This window comes from Rhineura floridana, chromosome 1, assembly GCF_030035675.1.
Source record: "Rhineura floridana isolate rRhiFlo1 chromosome 1, rRhiFlo1.hap2, whole genome shotgun sequence".
Taxonomy (NCBI): domain Eukaryota; kingdom Metazoa; phylum Chordata; class Lepidosauria; order Squamata; family Rhineuridae; genus Rhineura; species Rhineura floridana.
Window position 1 is genome coordinate 96,367,142 of NC_084480.1, and position 23,148 is coordinate 96,390,289.

At 43.6% G+C, this 23,148-nt stretch overlaps 1 protein-coding gene across 9 annotated transcripts in view; it reads left to right on the forward strand.

Annotated features, from left to right (window-relative positions):
• AGTPBP1 (ATP/GTP binding carboxypeptidase 1) overlaps positions 1–23,148 on the forward strand; it is a 129,701-nt gene that overhangs the window by 88,412 nt on the left and 18,141 nt on the right. For 8 of the 9 annotated variants that reach the window (XM_061626652.1, XM_061626690.1, XM_061626680.1 and 5 more), the window contains 8 exons: positions 6,364–6,450; positions 6,535–6,683; positions 8,093–8,180; positions 8,421–8,565; positions 11,363–11,516; positions 11,882–12,062; positions 12,856–12,985; positions 13,684–13,815. In XM_061626652.1, the coding sequence (XP_061482636.1) occupies positions 6,364–6,450; positions 6,535–6,683; positions 8,093–8,180; positions 8,421–8,565; positions 11,363–11,516; positions 11,882–12,062; positions 12,856–12,985; positions 13,684–13,815 (1,066 nt within the window). The remainder of the gene's footprint in view (positions 1–6,363; positions 6,451–6,534; positions 6,684–8,092; positions 8,181–8,420; positions 8,566–11,362; positions 11,517–11,881; positions 12,063–12,855; positions 12,986–13,683; positions 13,816–23,148) is intronic. The other variant, XM_061626704.1, reaches the window with a different exon arrangement.

Below are 23,148 nucleotides of genomic sequence, written 5' to 3' on the forward strand. Positions count from 1 at the left end.
GGCTCTTAGAGAGACCGCGGCTGCGGTTCCCCACGTTTTTTGACTGTTTTGAGTTCCTTTCTCTCTGGGTCCTGCCGCATCCCTCGGGAGCCTGCGACTGCGACTCTACTGTAGCAATTTTTTCTCCGTTGGGCTGCCTCGAGCCGCGCTCCACGGCGTCCTTAGAGAGACCGCAGCTGCGGTTCTCTTTACTCTCAGGCGGGAGCTTGCGGCTGCGGCTCCCTGCGTTATCCCGCCACTTGCGTTGAGCCTTCCCGACCCACGTTTTTTGGCCGCTTGGGTCGGTGCCTTCCTGGGTTCTTCCACGCTCCTCAGGAGCCTGCGGCTGCGGCTCTCCTGTAGCGGCTTTTATCCCTGGGCTGAATCTCGCTCCGTGGCTTTAAATTCCGCCGTGGAGAGCTCCTTGCCCCTGCTGCGTTACCCGTCACAGTATTCTCCTGGCCGTCCCCTCCTTGGTTTTTTTCAGAGCCGCGAGTGCGGCTACTGCGAGACTGTGCTGGGCAGCCCCTCCCCCAGTTCGCTAGCATACGGCCGCCTTTGCTTCTTCTTCATCTCCGCCATTTTTTGACTATATTTCCCGCTCTTTTTACGGGCGCCATTTTGTTTGCTCCCTTTTTCCCGCCCTTTCTGTTAACCCCTGTATTAACCAAAGGATCCCTTCCTTGCAAAGCTACCTGTATGTGTGTTGTAGACAGGCTCCCACAGCTATACTAAGGTTTCCTTACACACGAATCTACAACTACTTTAACCTATGCTACTGTGACTGTATCATCAAGACTGTGGCTCTAACTTCAGTTGCTGAACTGTACAGCATTATGTTGAAGCCGATACCATAGTGCATCCTGCCCCTGCTGTGGCCGTGTACTAAGCCTGAACTATATACTGTACACTCTGCCTCCTCTGTGGCCGTGTACCAAGCCTGAAATCCAGCCTACAGCATTATATTGATGCCAACATAGTGCATCCTGCCCCCTCTGTGGCCGTGTACTAAGCCTGAACTATATACTGTACATTCTGCCCCCTCTGTGGCCGTGTACTTAGCCATCTGCCAGTGTATCCTACCCCCTCTGTGGTCGTACACTGTGCCTGTTCGGGTCTCTACATTCTGCCCCCGCTGTGGCCGTGTACTGCACCCAAAGTGAATATAAGATGGCAGAACAGCCAGGCATGTCTCAAACAGCCAAGCAGCAACCCTCTAAGGCAACTAAGACTAAGCATGCTAAAGCACTGGCTAAGACCAAACATCTTTCCAGTCATAGCAAACCAAAGCGTCCATGCTATGCTTCTGTGCCAACCCCCACCACAGCAGCTCAGGAACACATAAGAGATATATTTCATTCGCCTGCTGCTTCTTCTGACGAGGAGGACTTTGCTGGCTTTCCTACTCAGCCTTCGCTTAACCAGCCTCCCCCCATGTTGCCGCCCAGGGCTTATTCTCCGGCTCAACCCACAGAGCCAGCTACTCAGGCACAAACATCTGCTCCAACGGGGCTGCAGCTGTCCCATGATTTCCTTTCTCAACTTCAAGGCATGCTGTCATTTTTCAACCAAATGCAGTCACCCCCACAAGTCCCCGCCATACCTCAAGGCGCTGTGGAACAACGTGCGTGTCATGAAGCACACCCTTCCTGCTCCCCAAATCCCTTTGACGTAGCCAGAGGCAGATGTATTGATGAAGCTTCGTATGGGGAGGAGTCAACCTTTGCTGACTACGTTGAAGGAGATGACTGGAGCGACTATTCTGAACATGAGGAGGATACATCGTATCGCCTGTTTAATGCCTCAGATTATCAGCCTCTAGCGCGCAGGGTAGTTAACACCCTTGGTCTCCAAGCTGCCCCTTCAACAATTACCACGCAAGTTATCAAAGGTGCCAAGGTCCTCAAATCCCCTGCACCTACTGAGCACTACATCCCAGTGCCGGATCCCATTGCCAAACTGGCCTCTGAAGAATGGTCTCATCCATTCCAAACTCGCCGCTTCAAGAACCTGGCTGACAAACTTTACGCCCTAGCTCCGGACTTTGCCACCAAGCTAGCCGTCCCTGGCATAGATGAACCGATCGCTAGCCTAGTTTCACGATCTCTTTTGCCCAGGGAAGGAGAATCCCAACTAAAGGACGCTACTGAGCGACGACTAGACTTCGCTCTCCGCAAAAATCATGAGGCCACTGCTTTCTCCATGTGTGCCTCTGCATCAGCCTCCGTCTTCTCCAGAGCAGCTATGATGTGGCTGGATGATCTTCTAGAGGACCCTAACCCTGATCCTGTCTCCCTCAGAAGGTCATTGATAAAGTTGCGTAAGACAGCGTCGTTTGTAGCTGATGCCACTTTGGATGCCACTCAACTGGGGGCACGAGCCATGACGGCTCAGATAGTTGCTCGACGGACCCTCTGGCTTCGCCACTGGCAAGCTGACTCTGCGGCCAGAGTGAATCTGTCTAGGGCTCCTTACTCCGGATCTCTACTCTTCGGCGAGGAAGCTCTAAAGGCAGTGCTGGTTGATCCCAAAGACGCCTACAAACCGTTTTTGGCCACTATCAAGAACATCGACCACAGGCCTTTCAGGCGACGTCCTCCCTTCCGCACTAACCAGCCCTTTCGAGGAATGCGGCCAGGAGGATGAGGCCGCGACTTCAGATCATATGACCCCAATTCCTTCAGGGGATCCTGGAACCGGCGTTTGCAGGGCAGAGGTCAGTACCAAGGGCGCAGGGGTACCTCATCGTCCTCATATAGGGGAGGGCCTCGCCAACACAAGCAGTATTAACGCACCTCCCGTTGGTGGCAGATTACTTAATTTTGGAGACCAGTGGCTGCGCCTCACTACGGTCTCCTGGATCAGGGATCTTTTCTGTTATGGCTATGCAATAGAGTTTTGGGCGACCCCACCAGACAAATTCAATCTGTCTCCTTGTCCAAGGGCACCAGCCAGGCACAGCATCATGCAGACAGCTATATACCACCTCTTGGACATAGCGGCAATAGAGCCAGTCCCCACAACTGAGAGGTCGGAGGGGGTGTACTCTCTCCTATTTGCTGTGCCTAAACGAGATTTGTCATGGAGGGCGGTATTGGACCTCAAGTTCGTCAACCGTTTTGTAACATATCGCAGGTTAAAAATGGAATCCACTCCATTACAGACAGTCTGCATGAAGGAGACTTCCTGGCTTCTATCGACCTAAAGGAAGCGTATCTCCATGTGCCCATTTGCATAGCCCACAGAAAGTTTCTTTGCTTTGCTTTTGGCCACCAGCACTTTCAATATAGAGCAATGCCGTTCGGCCTCTCCTCTGCTCCGAGAGTATTTACCAAAGTGCTACTCCTTTTAGTGGCTTATCTCCGGATTCAAGGGGTTCATCTCTACCCTTATCTGGATGATCTGTTAATACGGGCAAAGTCTGAAGAGCTGGCTCATCATCATTTAACGCTCACCCTCAATGTCTTGCAGGCCTACGGCTGGCTTGTCAACTTCGACAAAAGCCATCTTCAACCAACCCAATGCCTACTACATCTAGGGGCGTTGTTGGACACCCTGCAGGCAATGGTATTTCTGGCTCCAGATCGCACCACTGCCATCACAAACATCGCAAGGTCCCTGATGCAACAAGCATCCGCAGACATCATGCTTCTAGCCAGGGTGCTCGGAATGTTCATCTCTACCATCCATATTGTACCATGGGCTCGAGCCCACACTCGTCACCTTCAGTGGACTTTGTTGCCTTTTCAACAGGACATTGCCAGCTCCAATCATCGCAAAGTTCCCTTGAGCCCCGCACTGCGCCTCTCCTTCCGCTGGTGGACGAGGGTCCAACACCATTCCAAGGGCACACCGTTCAGAGAACCCCGCAGGACTGTTGTAACCACAGATGCCAGCCTCATTGGCTGGGAAGCCCACTGCAACTCCCAGTACGTTCAGGGGGTTTGGTCCACCGCAGAGCAGACTCAGAGCATCAACTGGCTGGAGCGAAAGGCTGTCCACTTAGCTCTACTTCATTTTCAGTCTCTGTTCCCTTTGGACCATGTTCTCATTCGAACAGACAACACGTGTGTAAAATCACATTTGAACAGACAGGGGGGCACCAGGTCTCGTCCTCTGCAGGACTTAGCCTCCCTCATCTTTGTCTGGGCAGAACAACATCTACAATCCCTGAAAGCAGAACATCTCAGAGGGATTTGGAATGTGACAGCAGACTGGCTCAGCAGACAACAGGTTTTTCCGGGAGAATGGAAACTTCATCCAGCCATTTTCCATCATCTTCAGTGTCGATTCGGCGCATTCTCAATCGACCTGTTTGCTTCCAGTCGCAATTGCCAGCTTCCCAGGTACTTTGCCCGATACCTGGACCCAACAGCGGAAGCAGTGGATGCGCTATCAACACCGTGGCCAGAAGGTCTATTGTACGCCTTCCCTCCAATACCACTGTTAGCCAAAACCTTGAGGAAGGTGCGAAGCGAGAGGGCACAGCTGGTCCTGATAGCACCATTTTGGCCACGCCGACCGTGGTTCTCGGACCTTCTGGCAATGTCAGTAATGGATCCTTGGACAATCCCAGTCAGGCCAGACCTTCTATCACAGGGTCCAGTATTGCAGCAGGACCCCACTTGGCTCAACTTAACAGCGTGGTGTTTGAACGGGGACATTTGAGGTCGGCTGGCCTGTCTGACGCTGTTATTGATATTATCTTGGCCTTGAGAAGACCATCTACCACTCTGATTTATCAACATACTTGGGCGGCTTTCTCCAAGTGGTGCCAGACCCACCATCACGATCCATCCCAGGCCACCATGCAACAGGTGCTAAAATATCTCCATAGCAGCTTCATGATGGGACTTAGACCCAACACCTTACGTCGACATGCCTCGACTTTGTCGTCTATTCTATCAGTGTCTTCTTCTGGTGCGACTATTGCCTCACATCCATTCATCAAACGCTTTTTGAGGGGAGTCGCCCTACGATCTCCGGCTGTTATCCATCGGTTTCCCTCATGGAGTTTGCCGAAGGTTCTGCAGGCTTTTCAACGCCCTCCATTTGAACCCATCAGGACTGTGCCTCTACGTATACTGTCCTTCAAGGTCTTGTTCCTGATTGCAATCACATCTGCCAGAAGAGTTTCGGAGTTGGGCGCATTGTCTTCTGCTCGCCATCTCTGCGTCTTCCATAAGGACTCTGTTGTACTGAAGACTGATCCTTCCTTCCGTCCCAAGGTTGACTCAGTTTTCCATTGCAACCAGGACATTGTTTTGCCTTCCTTTTGCCCGAACCCTACCCATCCTCTCAAGAAGGCCTGGCATTCGTTGAATGTTCGGAGGGCTCTCAAGACCTACCTGTCTAGGACCCAGGATATAAGACGAACGGAGTCCCTGTTTGTATCCTTTCATCCAAGGTCTATGGGGCATAAAGTATCTAATTCCACATTATCCCGCTGGTTGCGGGCATGTATTACCTTAGCTTATGAATCTCTTAAGCTCCCAGTGCCAACTAGCATAACTGCTCATTCAACCAGGTCACCGGCTACTACGGCTGCTTTTGCTACCAACGCTCCTGTTGCTGATATTTGCAGGGCTGCCGTTTGGTCTACCCCTCACTCGTTTATAAGGCATTATAAAATAGATCGCTATGCCTCTGCTGACGCATCTTTTGGCAGACGAGTGTTGCAACAGGTTCTTAATGAGGATTAGCATGTGGGTGGTCCCTCCCTGTATGGGCTGCTTTGGTACATCCCGCAGTGATGGCCCACCTCCTATAGAAAATGTACCATTGGTCTCACCTGAAAGGTGATTTTCATAGGAGGTAGCCCATCACGACCCTCCCAGTCGGAGGATGACTAGTTATTTTCTAATGTGTTATATATTACTGTTACGCTATTATATTTAAATTTTATAGTGAAGTCAAGACTGCTAGTTCTGTTATTTCGCTATGTTGGAGTCACGTTATTATGAATGTTACGATTGTTTTATTTTCCTGCTGGTAGGCCTGTTGGCCATGTTACTGTATTTTTAGATATTTCTCTTTAGACTCGCTGCGAATGAACTGGAGAGTGGGAGGGGCCTGATGCCCCTAGTCTTGACTTCAAAAACATTCTTGCCTTCGCACGATAGGTGGAGCTACAACCCGCAGTGATGGGCAACCTCCTATGAAAATCACCTTTCAGGTGAGACCAATGGTACATTCTCCCTTCCTCTCCTCCCTCCCTGTACTACCCATGTTCCCTCCATCTGCTTCTGAGGGTCTCCAACTGAATTACATTATTTCGCCCAGCCACCCTTGATTATAGATGCCCAGAAATATTTAAACTATATTATAAAATCGGAATTCTACTACTTATAAATGTAACTGAACTTTCCTTGTATATTTTTAAAGCTATCTAGTGCCAGATGAAGGAGACATCCTGAAGTTTAACTCCAAATTTGAATCAGGAAATTTACGCAAAGTTATTCAGATCCGAAAGTAAGATATTATCATTTTATTTTATTTTTTCTCTGCATTACAGTTCTTCTTAATTTTAAGACGTTTGTTTTTGCTCATCTTTAGAAATGAGTATGATCTCATTCTGAACTCTGATATAAACAGCAATCATTATCATCAGTGGTTTTACTTTGAAGTCAGCGGAATGCGGGCAGGCATTGCTTACCGATTTAATATAATCAACTGTGAAAAGACAAACAGTCAGTTTAATTATGGTAAGATCTGTTTTTCTTTTCCTATTGAAAAGAAGTGCTTAAGTAGAAAGAGGATTTATTCAGATGTACAAAATCTTTCACAGTGCTTTTCTCCCTAATCAAAAGGAAAAGGTATTCTGAATGATTTTGGATCCTTCCCTGTGAGAAACCCACAGTCATATTTTATGGGTCTTTTAAATTCTGCAGCTTTCCCTGGCTGTTTTTTAACTTCAGCTTTCTGTAGTCCCACCTTTTTGAAAGTCCCCAAAGCCAGCAATAAACAGAATGGATGAGGGAACTAGAGGCAGCTTATTTAAGACTTGATTCCTTTTTCTCATATTAGAAAAAGGAAACATTATCAAAATATGGGAGTTGCTTAGTACCATGCACAGTATGAGATTTATATAATGAGTTGGTAACTCAGCCTACTTAAGTAACTAGAATTTGCACTAGATATTATCAGTTCATGTGTTGGGTCTGCTGCAAATTATATGAACTATAGAATATATAGTAAAAATACAAACCTTGTGGATTTTTTTAAAAAAATACTGAGATGGAAAATGTTACACAATTTCTAAGCAGCATACAGGAAACCCTACCTAATGTGGAAACATTGTCTACATTTAAATGTCACATTTCCAATTATTGGGAATTATAGTAGCCCTGTACACATGTGCTCCCCTTTCCATTCCTTCGCATGCTTGGTTTAATAGAATATTTCTTGGTTTGATCAAATGACTGAAATGGCAAACTGGTTTGAGGAAGCATTCTGAACCAGGACTGCAAACCATGGTTGCATCCTGGTTTGTCAGGTTTGCCAAACTGTAGTGCAGTTCAGATGGAGGAGCAAACTATGGTTTGTTCATCCAGGCACACATGATTGAAGATCAGGGAGGAGCATGCACAGGGCTTTTTCCTGATCCTCCAAACCACACTATACTAATATTAGCCCTATTCTTTGTTAATTACATACTTTCCCATGGAAGATGAGAAGTATGCAACATCTGAATGCAACTTTAACAGATGACTTTATCAGTTTATCAAATACAAATATAGAGTTATCAAACAATCCTAGGAAATGTTGCATTGTTATCCAATTTATTGACTCTTAGTAGTCAAAATGACATATAGGCCTAGTTGATGATTTATGCTAACTTATTCAGAATGCAGAATCATAACTTAATAATATAGCAAATGGTATTTTCCTTAATTAAAGAAGACACTTACCTTACGTACCTGAGGAGAGGCGGTGCTGGTGTTCGTTTTTTTTATTTATTCTGTCTGATTGTGAGTTTTTGAAACTTAAAAAATTAATAAATATAAACAACTTTTTAAAATGTTATGTTTTCCTTCATACTATATACAGCTATAGTTATAGTTCACTGAATATATACAACCATGTTGAATAGCATAATATATTTTATTTGAAGGTATGCAACCCCTCATGTACTCTGTTCAAGAAGCATTAAGTGGCAGACCGTGGTGGACTCGTGTAGGAACTGATATTTGTTACTACAAGTAAGTGCAACAGTCAGTGGAAGAAATAAAACACTGATTTAAATGGGCTAAAAAACTAACTTAATATATTAGTCATTTAACACTGTTTTTAAAACCAGTAGACTTCAAATTTTTAACCTTGATTAACTTGTAGTAAAATTAATGCTTGTGCAAGTGATGTGTCTCTACAGATTATTTACACGAAATTGTAAAATTAGCCTGCATTGTATCTTTCAGCTAATGCCAACATTTTGTTCCTAGGAATCACTTTTCAAGAAGTTCAATTGCAGCTGGAGGTCAGAAGGGAAAATCCTACTACACAATTACCTTCACTGTCAGTTTCCTACACAAGGACGATGTTTGTTACTTTGCTTACCATTATCCATATACTTACTCAGCTTTAATGGTGAGTTAATTTGAGCTTGGGGTGGATGCATAATGGGTTCATGCATATTTTATTATTCTACTTTAATGATCTCTCAAGTACTTTAATTACAGTAGGGCCCTGCTCATATGGCAGGTTCTGTTCTGGACCGCCGCTGTAAAGCGAAATTCACTGCAAAGCAGAACGCATTGTCTAACATTGTCTAAAATGGTGCCCGTCACACAAAAAATGCCATAAAAGTGGAACAAGTGCCGTAGGAGCTGGTCTGCAATTGACAACTGCTGTATTGGTGGAACGCTGCAAAGTGGGCCCTACTGTATATGGTTAAATAGTGATCACAAAAATATAAAGTTTACAAAATTAAATAATCCTGTACAAGTAATGCCCTTGGTAAACTAGTGCTGTAAAAATTCAGCATTAAATTCTACATTAGCAGGTCTAGCAGTAAGGACTTCACAGATGTGGAGCAGATAGTTAGCTCTTATTGATGTGTTTTAGCTTTAGGCGATAGCAAAACTGAAAAGAGTCTGAATATGACAAGAAGATAGCAGAACAATTTGCACTTCTAGTCCCATGAACGTAGGAAATATAACATATTACAGATGCCAAGCAAAGTTGGCTACTTCTAATGTAACCTTATCTCTGTTAGCAACTCGTAATCAAGATTTTTACAAATTCAGCCAATATATTCTGTCCTCTAATAACAGGAATTTCTTTTCTGGGCATCTTCAGAAATATTTTATTCAGAAATAAAACTGCATTGTTCTTCAAATATAATGGTGGAGAACTGATCTAGTACTGCTGAAGGTATCTGCTGTGTTCTAAGCATAGTAAAAGAGGAGAAGCTGTTGAGGTGCTGCACCAGTGCTTGAAGGGGGTGAAAGGCTGGATATGGGCCTGTAAATTGAGGCTGAACCTTGAAAAGACATGTCCAGGAGATGGTGAGGTGGCCTATTCTTGATGGGGTTGCACTTGGAGGCACTCCTGGATCTAGCATTGTCACTGGAGGCGCAGGTGGCCTCAGTGGTTAGGAGTGCCTTTTTCCAGCTCCAGCTGGTTCGCCAGCTTCAGCCCCTTTTGGACAGATATTACTTGGCCACAGTACTCCATACTCTGGTAACTTGCAGATTGGTTTATGGCAATGCATTCTATGTGGAGCTGCCCTTGAAGATGACTTGGAAACTTCTGCTGGTCCAAAATGCAGCAACCAGACTACTGGCTGTGGTTCCTTTTAGATCTCATATAACACCTGTTTTAAAATAGCTGCATTGGTTGCCAGTTTGTTTCCTGGACCAGTTCAAGGTGCTCGCGTCAGTGTTTAAAGCTCTAAACAACTTAATATCTGAAAGATATTGAAAGGTCCTAAATATTTGAAAGACCGCCTCCTTCCCTACAGACCTTCTCGGGTGTTGAGATCAGCGGCGGACTTCTTCTTGGTAGTTCCACCACCCTTGGAAACTCGGTGGGGGGGTGGCTCAGGAGAGGGCATTCTCTGGCAGCCCCTAAGTTGTGGAACTCCCTCCCCACTGAGATGCATCTGGCAACCTCACTGTACAGCTTTAGGAAAATGCTGGAGACGCACTTCTTTACCTTGGCCTTTGATGCTTGAGCCGTATATTTTTAGGACTCACCCTATTTGTGATTCTGGTTGGTTTTAAATTTTAAGGTTGCTGTAACCCGCCCTGGGACCTCTGGGTGAAGGGTGGGCTGCTGCTGCTGCTGCTGCTGCTGATATAAAAAACTTGTAGAAACACACATTTAAATGCAACAATGCATGTAAGGAATACTTGCACTCAAATTGAGATTAGTTGGGAAGATGTGATTTCTGAAAGAGCCCTTCAACAGGCAAATTTGCAGTGGTTCTTTTGCTTTTCCAGCATGCACGTGTAATAGCAATAAGATAACATTCTTATGAAGTTCACAGAGGGCTTGTCCATGTTTGAATATTATTTAGCTGTTAATCCACTTTTTTCCCATTCAGCTTAGACCAGAGTAGTCCACACCTGCATGTATTTCAAATTATATATGAGGAGCAACTTCATTCTTTCCCATTCATACCAGTAGGTGTTCCCTTTTGTGTTTGTCCCCACCTTTCTAATTTATTGATTCTGTTATGCTGATTAAGTACTGGCAGGGCATGCACTCAGATAGGTGCATGTGCACCATGTTTATAAAAAAAAAAAAAATCCCCGCCCAGGAAATATGAACCCAGTGTGCAGCAGCTGTGAAAAAGGTGAATTCCCTGATAGGGGTCAATATGAAATCTGCTCTGAAGGGTTAGGGGGAACTCCCATAAGGGGAAAGAAAGGGGAGAATGTTCTATTGTGCAAGGAGAAATCCTTGCAGTGATGGAATGTTCACCTTAGTGTTACACTGAATACAAACCATAACGTTACATAGATTTTTAATGTAAGCATCATGGCATTCTTAGCATTTCAACTTTATATTCTAGATTTCCATTTAGAACAAAAGTAAATTTGAGTATACAATATAATAGAATTATTTGCCTTACTGTTGTTACAAGTTTACTACAATAATAGCCAGTTTTGTGTTTATGTAAGAAAAGCAATCATTAAAATAGGTTGACCTATTGGCTATATGTAGCAAAGGAAATGTGATCTAAAGGAAAAGGTATTCTAAAATAATACACAGAAACAACATTAGGGTAAGTCAATTTAAGAATACTATTAAATAGTTTAAATAGTTTTTTCAAATTATTATTTATACAGCAATGAAAACTGGTAGGTGTTATACTTATGAGTAAAATATAAAACAAGCCCTGGCTGTAACTTACAATCTAATTATTTTTGTGATGAAGATGCATCTCCAAAAATTGGACTCTACACACAATCCTCAGCAGTTATATTTTCGACAAGATGTTTTGTGTGAGACTCTGTCTGGAAACAGCTGCCCTGTAGTAACTATAACAGCCATGCCAGAATCAAATTACTACGAACATATCTGTCAGTTCAGTAAGTATAATCTCTTTTTCTTAATCACGGAGCATTTTTTCTTTCCTGTGAGTATAAGCTGTTCCATAAAATATATATGAATTAGACACTCAACAAAGTATAATGCAGCAATGGGGAACCTCCAACCTGTGGACCTATTTAGATGTGCCAGACTTTCCCATTTGGCCCACAAGGCTATTTTGGCCAAGCCGCAACCACCTGTCCTACACCTGACATCATAGATATGTATTCTACATTAATGATCTCAAGTATTTTAACTATATGGCCAGAATGTATGTCATGTTTTAGTTCATATTTATGAGTTTATATGCAAATTGATGTGACTGGTGATTGGTTGTATCATGTTCTTTTGTTTCTGTTTTTAGGAAATCGTCCTTATATTTTCTTATGTGCTCGTGTTCATCCTGGAGAGACGAATGCAAGTTGGGTTATGAAGGGAACGTTGGAATATCTCATGAGTAATACTCCTGCTGCCCATAGCTTACGCGAATCCTATATTTTTAAAATTGTACCGATGCTTAATCCCGATGGGGTCATCAATGGAAAGTAAGTTTTTAAGTGCATTCAGCAGCAGAGTTAATGCTTCTTAAACACTTCCAAACCAAGCCCTGTTGTGACTGCGCACCTTCTAGCTCTGTCCTTTTGTCTCAAAATTTAATGAATATCTCAGTGAGGACCTCAACCCAGTATGCGGCAGCTGTGAAAAAGGTGAATTCCATTATAAGAGTCAGTAGGAAGGAATCAAAACTAATATTGTAATGACTACAAATCCATGGTGTGACCACACTTGGAATACTTAGTGTAGTTCTGGCCACCGCAGGATACTGTAGAGCTAGGGGGAAAATGCAGAAAGGTGCAAGCAAAATGATCAGGGGCTGGAGCAACTCACCTATGAGGGAAGGCTAGAACATTTGGGGTTATTTGGTTTAGAAAAAAGGCGACTAAGTGAGGACATGTCATAGGTGTGTAAAATTATGTGTAGAGTGGAGAAAGTAGATAGAGATTTTTTTCTGTCATAATACTAGAACCTAAGGTCTTCCAGTGAGGCTAAAATGTGGGAGATTCAGGACAGACAAACGTAAGTACTAATTCATACAGCTCATAGAACTGTGGAATTTACTGCCACAAGATGTAGTGATGGCCACCAACTTAGATGGCTGTTCGGTACAAGCAGACTAATTGTCCTTCCAGCATCAAGCTTCATTTTAGCTGATGTGATTTCTTTTTAATCAAATGGTTAAAACCTCTTCCACAAAAGGTGCCACACAAGCTTACTTGGGAAAGAAAATGTTTCTGTTTAGGAAAGTAAGAACTTTCTGAGATTATCTTTTTCCCATAGTCATCGTTGTTCTTTAAGTGGGGAGGACTTGAACAGACAATGGCAAAACCCAAACCCAGATCTGCACCCCACAATTTATCACGCAAAAGGCCTGCTGCAGTATTTGGCTGCTATAAGACGTTTGCCACTGGTAAGTGTGCATATGTGTGTGTTCACCCAGTTCAGTTGATTGAGCCATCTGTGAGATTGTAAACAGTGTTTTATTGCTTGATTCTGATGTTATGTATAGTGACTTTTTGAAAATGTAGATTCCATTACATTTATTACTATTTCAGTTACATTTCCTCCCACTTTTAAACTAAAGTTCTAAACCAAACTTCACCTTTGGCCTCATTCATATGTAACAATCCTGGTCTGATAAATCACCATATGCCCCTGCACTCCTTCCTAGCCCCTCCCCTTCACACACCGAAACTGGGAATGTGTGGTTATGAGTTTCCTTCAGACCAGAATATAAAACCATGATCTGATTCTGGTTTTATATCTTGGTTTGGAGGGAGCCTTTTAATGATAGTTTCCCAGGTCATGTATCACAGGGAGCTGGCATAAGAAACCAAGATAGATTTATTGAAGCTGGTTGTGCAAGAGAAAGCAGGAGCAAACAGCTTGCTCCTGGGACAATAAACTATGATTTATCAGTCTGGAATGATTGCATCTGAACTGGGACTTTGACTCCTTGTTGAAGAAAGGGGATGTGTTAGGCTAATAAAAGGGAGCACAGAAATTGAATAAATGATATATTCTTGATGAGCTGGGATATCGGTGAAAACCTCTCTCATTCAGGAAGGATGTATCTTTTATAATTTTTGAAAATGTTGTTTCTCATAGGTTTTTTGTGATTATCATGGTCATTCTCGCAAGAAAAATGTGTTTATGTATGGCTGCAGCATCAAGGAAACAATGTGGCATACTAATCTTAGTGCTGCTTCTTGTGATGTGATTGAAGACCTTGGTTATAGGGTGAGTTGAGGGTTTTTTTTCCAATCAAACCATGGGCAACAGAACATTTTCCCATGCATATAAGATGATCTCAGGTGGGTGAGGAGCTCCACCTGGTGGCTGAAGATAGTAAGACGTTGATCAGTTTTTAGGAGTCTTTGGGCCCATCCATACCTAACTTCAAAATCCACGTTGTTCATATTTGGTTGGTGGCCTCGAGATCCATACATGTACGATTTGTGCTCAGATTTATTTTTTAAAACCAAATTGTAACATCCATACGTGTGGGCATAATTTTTTTTGTCTAATACACTTCTGCACAAGTCACACCCCTCAGTCTACCACTTTATGGTGATTTGTCCAGAACGGTACTTTGTCAAGTCAAGTATCTTTATTACGGTCAAAGACCAGCCAAAGTATACAAAGCATAGAGTATATAGTATATACAGAAAGCAAAAACAATTTCCCAATAATATTCCTAAAATATAAATGATAAATTTATAATTCCAATTTATACATTTAGGAAGGCTAAGAATTTCAGAATTTGATTTTCAATGATTTCTCTAAGCTAAAAAATTATTATGAAAGATTTTTTGATATTAAAAGTTTTCTTAAGCGAATTGCTGCTGCACAAAAACTAGCCACCTTTAGTGTGACCTGCTGGGTCTTATCCTCTAAAAGGTAATCTACTATCGTTTTTTCATCTTTGAAGGGGATTTGATTCAAAATTGGAGCTAGAATTGAAGTACGCAAGTCGCAATAAAAAGGGCAGTGAAGCAATACATGGGTAACCATTTCTACTGCTTCGGTACCACATGGGCAAACTCTTTCAAGATAGGCGATTTTCTTGTACCTGCCCTGTAGTAGGGCTGATGGCAACACATTAAATTTTGCTAAAGTAAAAGCCCTTCTATATCTGGGAACAGTTAAGTTAAATAGATATCGGGGAATAGAAAATAGTTTTAAGTTACAGCCAGAATTAAGGGCAGATGTCATCTGTGTTAGGTGATTTTGAAGTTCTATATCGAGTATTCTCTGTCGGATCTGTGCTTTTGCTTTTATAAGGCCCCATGAGAGTATAATCGGTATAGAGAACCCTAAGTGGGCTATTTTGTCCATTACAGATTTTAGCCATCTAGAACAATAGACATCGGTTAAAATAAGAGGGGTAAGACCCACTGGCATAAATAAAATTTTCAGCCATAGGTTAATCTTAGCTAACCAAATGCGGGCCTCCAAGGTTATAAGACCAGCTTCCAAGTGTATGTTGAAGTTTGAGACGCAAGTAGGGGTACCAAGAATTGCCTTTAGAAATTTTGTTTGTACTTTTTCAAGTGGTAGAAGTTTTCAAGTTAGTAGAAAATCGAATTTGAGCTCCATATAGAAGTTGAAGTTGGTTTCAAAAATCTGTATTGCTGATGGAGCATATTGACCACCTTTATTATAGTAAAAAGAAAGAAGTGCTTTAGTGGTTTTGTGGGCATTTGAAACAGCATAATTTATTTGATGCTGCCAGGAACCTGAAGTGTGGAATATCATTCCCAGATATTTAAAAAGTGAAACCTGTTCTATGGGATAGCCATCAATCTGCCAAAGATGTTTTAGCCTTCTTCTAGAAAAAACTACAACTTTTGATTTACCATAATTAATTTCCAATAGCTCTTTTTTTGAGTACTTGGCTAGCGCCCTTAGTAAACACCTCAAACCAATCTGGGAATATGAAAGGAGGGCTACATCATCTGCATATAGAAGTGTTGGAATTTGTCTTCCAGCCAAACTGGGATAGTGTGAGCCGAGGGGTAGTAAGTAGCTAACCAGGGAGTTTATATATATATTGAATAATGAAGGTGCTAAGATACATCCCTGTTTAACGCCTCTAAGCGTTGGAATGGCTTTTGTTAAATGGCCGGCTTTGTCACATCTAACTCGCAGGTAAGTAGATTTGTACAAGCACTGTATCAAAGCTAGTAAACGCCTGTCAATATTGGTGGTCTCCAACTTATCCCAGAGCTTACATCGCGATATAGAGTCAAAAGCTGCTTTAAAATCGATAAAAGCAGCATAAAGAGCACTATTAGAAGATTTAGTGTATTTTTCTATTAAATGATTTAAAAGGAGACCATGATCGGTTGTAGAACGTCCAGCTCTGAATCCTGCCTGTTCAGCTGCAAGGATGTTTTCTTGTTCCATCCAGGATGTAAGTTTATCATTTAAATAGGTGGTATAGATTTTGCTAATGATGTTCAATAGACTAATTGGCCTATAGTTAGCCGGATCAGCTCTGGGGCCTTTTTTGAAAATCAGTATTACAATCGCCAAGCCCCAGTCACTTGGGATAGTAATATTCGAGTTGATATAGGAAAATAAGGCAGCTAATACCGGGGCCCACCAGTCCACATTGGCTTTGAAGAGTTCAGCTGGGATACAATCCGAGCCAGGTGCTTTTCCTGCTTTTAATCTCGCTATTAAACAGCCAATTTCCTTTGGAGCGACCGGTGGCCATTCCGGAAGGCCTTGATGGTGAGGTTCGATGGTTTTAGTGCAAAGTTGTGCTCCGGAGAAAAGCTTTGTATAATGGTCTTCCCAGGTGTTTACTGAAATATGATAATCCAGGGTGATTGACGAGTGGGGCCAGCCTTTAGCAACCATTTTCCAAAAGGATGATGCATCTTTTTCTCTGGATGCTTTTAATAATCGTTGCCAGTTTTCTGTTTGAGCTAGAGACTTTTTGATTTTTATTAGATGTTTATATCGTCTTTTCTCTTCCAACATCTGGAGGAATAGGACGGAAGAATTTGTATCTCTATACGCTCTGTATTTTTCAGTTAGTAGTTATTTTTGAGCAACACAATCATGGTACTTTGCTTTTCGCATGCTTTTTTCTTGCGTGTGAGAGAGACATAATGAGGATTTAGGTGAATGTAAAGGGAAGCTTTCTCGTTTCTTTCCCTCTTTCCCAATTTGCTGTAGAGTGACCGCACTGTTCACTTTCCCTTTCCACTTCTCACATACAACAGCCATTGGTAAATTTCTCTGCAGGCATGCCTGCTTGTATGTCCATGTCAGGTGCACACATCACACATGTATATATCCATTCTCTTTTTATTTTATTTATTTATTTTATTTCATTTTTAAACCACCCATAGCGAATAGCTCTCTGGGCGGTGTACAAAAGATTAAAAGTACAGAAATACAAAATATCACAATAAATAAACTGAAACAAAGAGATTTAAAATTGTAACATTAAACGCATTAAAATGCCTGGGAGCATAGCCAGGTCTTAACCTGGCGCCGAAAAGATAGAAGCGTCGGTGCCAGGCGTATTTCTTCGGGGAGGCTATTCCACAATTCGGGGGCCACTACAGAAAAGGCCCTAGATCGAGTAACTGTCCTCCGGGCTTCCCGATGGGTTGGTGATGGCCGTTGCCTCATGCAGTATCCAGTGCGGTGGAGAAATGCAGCTGGGATCACCACCTGGCCATGGTGGGGTGGTCCTCCTCTTGCCCACAGGCTGCTGGTGGCGCTCGCCTCTTAGGCTGCTGCCTCCTGCTGCTGCTCTGCGGAGTGATCCCTTCACTTTATGAGGCAGCAGCAACATTCTCCCCTTATTGCTTCAAATGCACAGCCTAGGGCTCCAGCATCCCCAAGAATGCAAACAAATACACAAGCACATCATTTTGCTCTCATTCCCAACCTCCCAGAGAGAAAAGAGAGGCAGTGTGTGTGTGTGTGTGTGTGAGGAACACAAACTCAAGGCAACAAAAGTACCCGGTAAAGTGAGCCTGATTGTGTTTGTAGCCGACAATTTTCCTCTTTGTCCTGAGAGCTCAGGAGGAGAGAGACGATCACATGGGGGGGGAGGAAGTGCAGGCAGGCAGGACCCTAACAAAACTCCAGAGGTGTCAGGCACATGCAGATGTTCAAGCGTGTGTGTGTGCCTGCGTGCGTCTTGGAGCGCCTCTCAGCTCAACAAAGTTCAGCACCTGCTTTTCAGAGCCTGGGCTTTTGCAGGCTGACCTTCCCCATAATGAGGCCTCCAATCTAACTATACCATGCTAATGGAAGCCGTGCCTTTTTTCTCTCTCTTTTCCTTGCCTGACACCTCAGGGAGATGTTTAAGTCTATTAGCCTTTGTTTGCATAATATCGCAAAATAGCTTTTAAGTGGAAACATGATTCATTAGACATTTGATTTTATGTTTGATTGCAAAAGAGTAGTTTTTTTAAAAAACAATGTGATACATCTACAGAAGCCTGGAAGAGGAAGTACTTTGGTTCAGTACTAGTAGCAGGAATGAACTGTAAGAGAGGAGGAGGAGTGGACAGAGGGTGGGATCTAACTTATAATACAAAACCCATACTACAAAAAAGCGGGGAAAGATGTCCTTACTACAGAAATTAGAGCTGTTAATCAGGACAGAAAAAATAATCGGTTTATAGCAGGGTACGGGAAGTGCGGATTTAAATAGCAGAAAGTCTGAAAAGGCAGGGAATGTCATATGGACGCCAGTGAATTAATGGACCCACAAGGGGGTTAGATTGCAGATTAAAAGAGGTATAGATGGGCCCTTCTAGTCTTCTCTTGGCTCTATCAATCAGTTAGCTTTCTGTTTTCACCAGAGTGGTTTGTCGAGTGCGCTCTGCTTCTGATTACCTGGTTCAGGCTGTAGAATTGTCTTGTTTGTTGTTTCTGTCAGTTTTTCTGTATTTCTCCTTATTTAGTTGTTCCTGCACTTAAAAAAAAATCTCATTTACTGATTCCTGCTTTCAAGTTCTGCTTTCAAGCTGTATTTTCAAGTCTCCCTTAGCTTACCACTTGGCAGTGGGATTGCTGTGCCTACCATTTTGGTGTTTCCCACTCCATTTTTTTCCCCACTTGACATTTTCGATTGTCTCAGTTAGCAGCACTTACAGGTCTTAGCAGCCGGACTCCTCAGTTGTAGTTCAAACAACCCTTTGGAAAACATCACCCCACCCACTAAAGTATTTGTGGCTTTCTGCTATGTATACTTTCCACCCCTGAACACACTGTTCCTGCTGTTCCTGTAAGTCACGCTAGTGAGCCTTTCTCAAGCAACTTTGTGCTATGGGGAAGGCTAAGGCAAAGTCTGCGGAGCTTATTAAACAAAGCAAACCGCTGCCTCTGATACTACAACCTGCTTCTGAACCTTCAGCGTCTTCAGTGTACCAGGACTTCTCTGCCACGGAAGCAGCTTCTTTACTGTATTAGTCACAGTTTATCGGCACTTTAGAACCACTGTTAAGGCCATTTTCCATGGCTGGCTGTGGAACAGGGAGGTGGGCTCTCAAGGGGCCCTATCTTTTTCCCTCACCAGTGCATGGGAACACTGTGGAGGAGGTGGGGGGGAGTTAGGGCAACTTATGTGGAGCTAAGTGCCAATGATACTTCGCAGAGGGCTTGTGTGCACAGCAGCAATTATCTGAAGATGAGGGCAGACAGCCACAGGCTTCTTCATCTTCACTCCAAGTTTTTTTTTCTACACAGTCTTTGCCTGGGGATTTCATGGGATTTCCTGATTTCATGGTCAGCATGCACAGGATTGCAGGCAAATTAACATCGTCACGGTGCAGTCTCAGGGTTAAAAATGTAATCAGGAGTGATATTCCTGGCACTTCCTTGACAGCAACCCACACCTCTTTCTCCCTCCTTTGTCTGCTCAGATACTTCAGCAACAAAGGGAGGTGCTGTAGGGAGATTTCTCTAGGGAATTAGCATCCAGAGTTAATTTTGCCCCACCTCCTGCTTTTCTGGCAACACCACAGCCTATTCCTTCTGTACCTGCCCAACCACAGATTCTGTGTCATCAGCAGGGAGACTTACCAGCTTCATCTGGATCACCAGTAGCAACTTTTGGGCTGGTGACCAGTAGGCATTACTGTCTCTAGTAGTTTTCCATGAAGCCTGCAAGTGTGAAGACGTAACTGTGGTTAAAGAGGAGTTATGTCTTTGCCAGTCTGGGAACGGACAGTGAAGGCCGTTGCTATGGTAGCCATCTGATAACAGCTGGGAAAGTTGTAACAGAGTCTATGTGAGTTGTTGCTTTACTGAATTATGCCTCTGAGCTGAGAGGCTGTGTTTTGTGTTTAGCTATGGAGAGAGATGTACCAGAAGGGGCGGTGACTGAAGAATCTCTACATGTATTTACTCTTAAGCCTCTGGCCATAATGTCTTAATAAAGACTCTTAACATGCTCTGAGGATGTTTCTTGCTCAACTTAACTCCAACGTAATGTATGCTGTTTCTCACAACAACGCACACAAGCCAACAGTGGTAGCAGAGGATGGTTACGCTCCACAGCGCATTACACAGGAGTAAGTTGCTGGTCTGAAAGGCAGACGGAGTTCCAGAGAGGGCAGCTTGATTGATTGAACCAGACGGAGGTGAGCAACATGGCTGTAAACCTGTCTGGGGGAGGCTTGCCGATGGAACGACTTAATGAGAAGAATTTTGCCAGCTGGAAGCCGAGGATGAGGGCTTTGCTGATAAAAGAGGATTTATGGGACATTATAGATGGACCCACTCTGGCGGTACTGACTGCGGCTTGGACGCGTAGAGAGCAGAAGGCGCAGGCTTTTATACTTCTGGCTCTATCTGACTCTCAACTGCTACACGTGAGAGATGTTAAAAACGCCAAGGAGATGTGGGACCGGTTGGAAGGCATTCATGTGCAACAGACCGCGGGGTCTAGATTGTGTTTGGCACGGAAGCTTTATCAAATGCGCTTCACGGGTGAGTGCGACATGAGTGAGCATCTCACGGAATTCAGACGCCTGTTTGCTGAGTTGACAGACCGAGGCGTCGAACACTCTGAACTTCAGAAGACCTATCTGATCCTGGCTTCACTTGATGGGACTTGGAATAATATGGTGATGGCTTTCAAAGCCATGCCTGACGGAGGTTTGAACATTGCGTTTATTGAGGAAAAACTGACCCAAGAATGGCAGCGGAGACAGGAGGTGAAAAGAGCTGAGTCGATGGAGGCTGTCAGGAAGCAAGAGGTGAAAAATGCCGTGCCGAAGGATAATAAACAGGAGCAGCAGCAGAGGCTGAAGGCTTGTTTTGTGTGCGGAGATCGTCGACATCTCCAGCGGGATTGCCCAGTCAAGCGAAACTCCAGGGACGGAGGCTTGAAGCAAGGCAGTGTGAACTTTGTTTGTAAACAGAACTCTCAAGATTTACGACCTGTGAACTGGTTGCTCGATAGCGGAGCAAGCCATATACTAATTAAAGACAGGAGCCTGTTTTACACGTCTACAGATGAGCAGGCCTTTGTTTTACTTGCTGATGGATCACGGAAATCCGTAAAAGCACGTGGTCTGATTAAATTTGACAAGCTTGGCATTATGACAAACTGTTTGTGCGTTCCGGACTTGGCTCATAATATTTTATCAGTTAGCAAACTGGTAAGTTGTAATTATTCCATTTTGTTCCACAAAGACCAATGTTTTATAATGAGGGGGGATGAAGTGTGCATACAGGGAAGCGTTAATGATTCACAGTTTGTAATAAAGAGCAGTCAAGCAGGGTGTGCTGTGTTAAACGCTGAGGCACAGGTACATCAGGGCTGTGTCCATGAATGGCATCAAAGGCTGGGGCATGCAAACCTTGACACTATAAGGAAAACCCCTTTGCACAGTGAAGACATGCGTTTGAAAGATTGCGGGCAGATAATGGATTGCGATTCTTGTAATCAAGCTAAAATGACTATTGCACCAATGAACCGGGAGGATGAGAGAACCACAACAGCTCCCTACCAGCTAGTACATGTTGATTTAGCAGGGCCAATAAATGCTTCACGAGGAGGTGCGAAATTCTACATGGTACCGGTAGATGATTTTTCAAGATTTTGTCATGTTTTTCTGTTAAAGCATAAAAGTGAAGCTGAGCAGAAGCTGAAACTGTTCATTAAGAGAATCGAAACTCAACACTTGGTCACGGTGGGGGCTTTACGCTCGGACCAAGGTGGGGAATTTACGAGTAAAGCATTGAGTGACTTTCTGGAGAGTAAGGGAATAAACCAGAATTTCAGTGCTCCACACAGCCCGTTTTCCAATGGAACTGCTGAGAGAAAAAATAGGGTGCTTGGGGAAGCAATGAGAGCCATGCTGCTGGATTGCAGTTTAGGGAATTCTTTCTGGGCAGAGGCAATTCTTTATGCGAATTACATTCACAACAGGGTGTTACATAGTGCAATTGGAATGTCTCCTTATGAGAAACTTACTGGCAGAAAGCCTAGAATACAACACATTCAAAAATTCGGGGCAAGGTGCTGGATCCACATTCCACACGGAAAAAGGAGGGGCAAGCATGCGCCCAGAGCACAGCAAGGTTTTGTTTTGGGATTTCAGAATGCATATTTCAGAGTTTGGTGTCCAGAAACACAGCAGTTAATTCTGAGCAGAAGCATTAAAGTCTCAGAAAAGCCTTGGGATCAAAGAGAGACAGTCCTTCTTACAGGAACAAATGACACACAAACACGAACACCATCACAGAAATGTCAGCCAGATGTTGACATTAAAGTGGAAGGTACACAAATTCCTCTCAGAGATGCTTTGAATGAGCTCATTTCTGGAAAACGCAGATCAAAGAAACGAAAAGCAGAGGAAATGGAAGCTCCTGCGCAGGTTGTGCCAAGTACAAGCACAAATGGGGGGGGCAGAGAGAGCCGAGGCTCTGGTTCCTTTAAGACGCTCCACAAGAGCGAATTTAGGCAAACCGCCTGACAGATTTACTGTGGGATTAATAACAAGTCCTGGAATGAATAAAGTTGTAGACATGGATCCTGAGACACTTTATTTGACATGTGTTGAACCAAAGTTTGAGTGAATAAAGTTTGAACTGTACTGAACTGAAAATGCAATGTACTGAAATGTATTGCAAGAGGTATTGTAGAAATGTATGACTGTATGACTATGTATTATGGAGATGTATTTCATGTGTATTTTGCAGTCTTAATGGAAAAAAGGGGGGCTGTTGGGCTGGTGACCAGTAGGCATTACTGTCTCTAGTAGTTTTCCATGAAGCCTGCAAGTGTGAAGACGTAACTGTGGTTAAAGAGGAGTTATGTCTTTGCCAGTCTGGGAACGGACAGTGAAGGCCGTTGCTATGGTAGCCATCTGATAACAGCTGGGAAAGTTGTAACAGAGTCTATGTGAGTTGTTGCTTTTCTGAATTATGCCTCTGAGCTGAGAGGCTGTGTTTTGTGTTCAGCTATGGAGAGAGATGTACCAGAAGGGGGGGTGACTGAAGAATCTCTACATGTATTTACTCTTAAGCCTCTGGCCATAATGACTTAATAAAGACTCTTAACATGCTCTGAGGATGTTTCTTGCT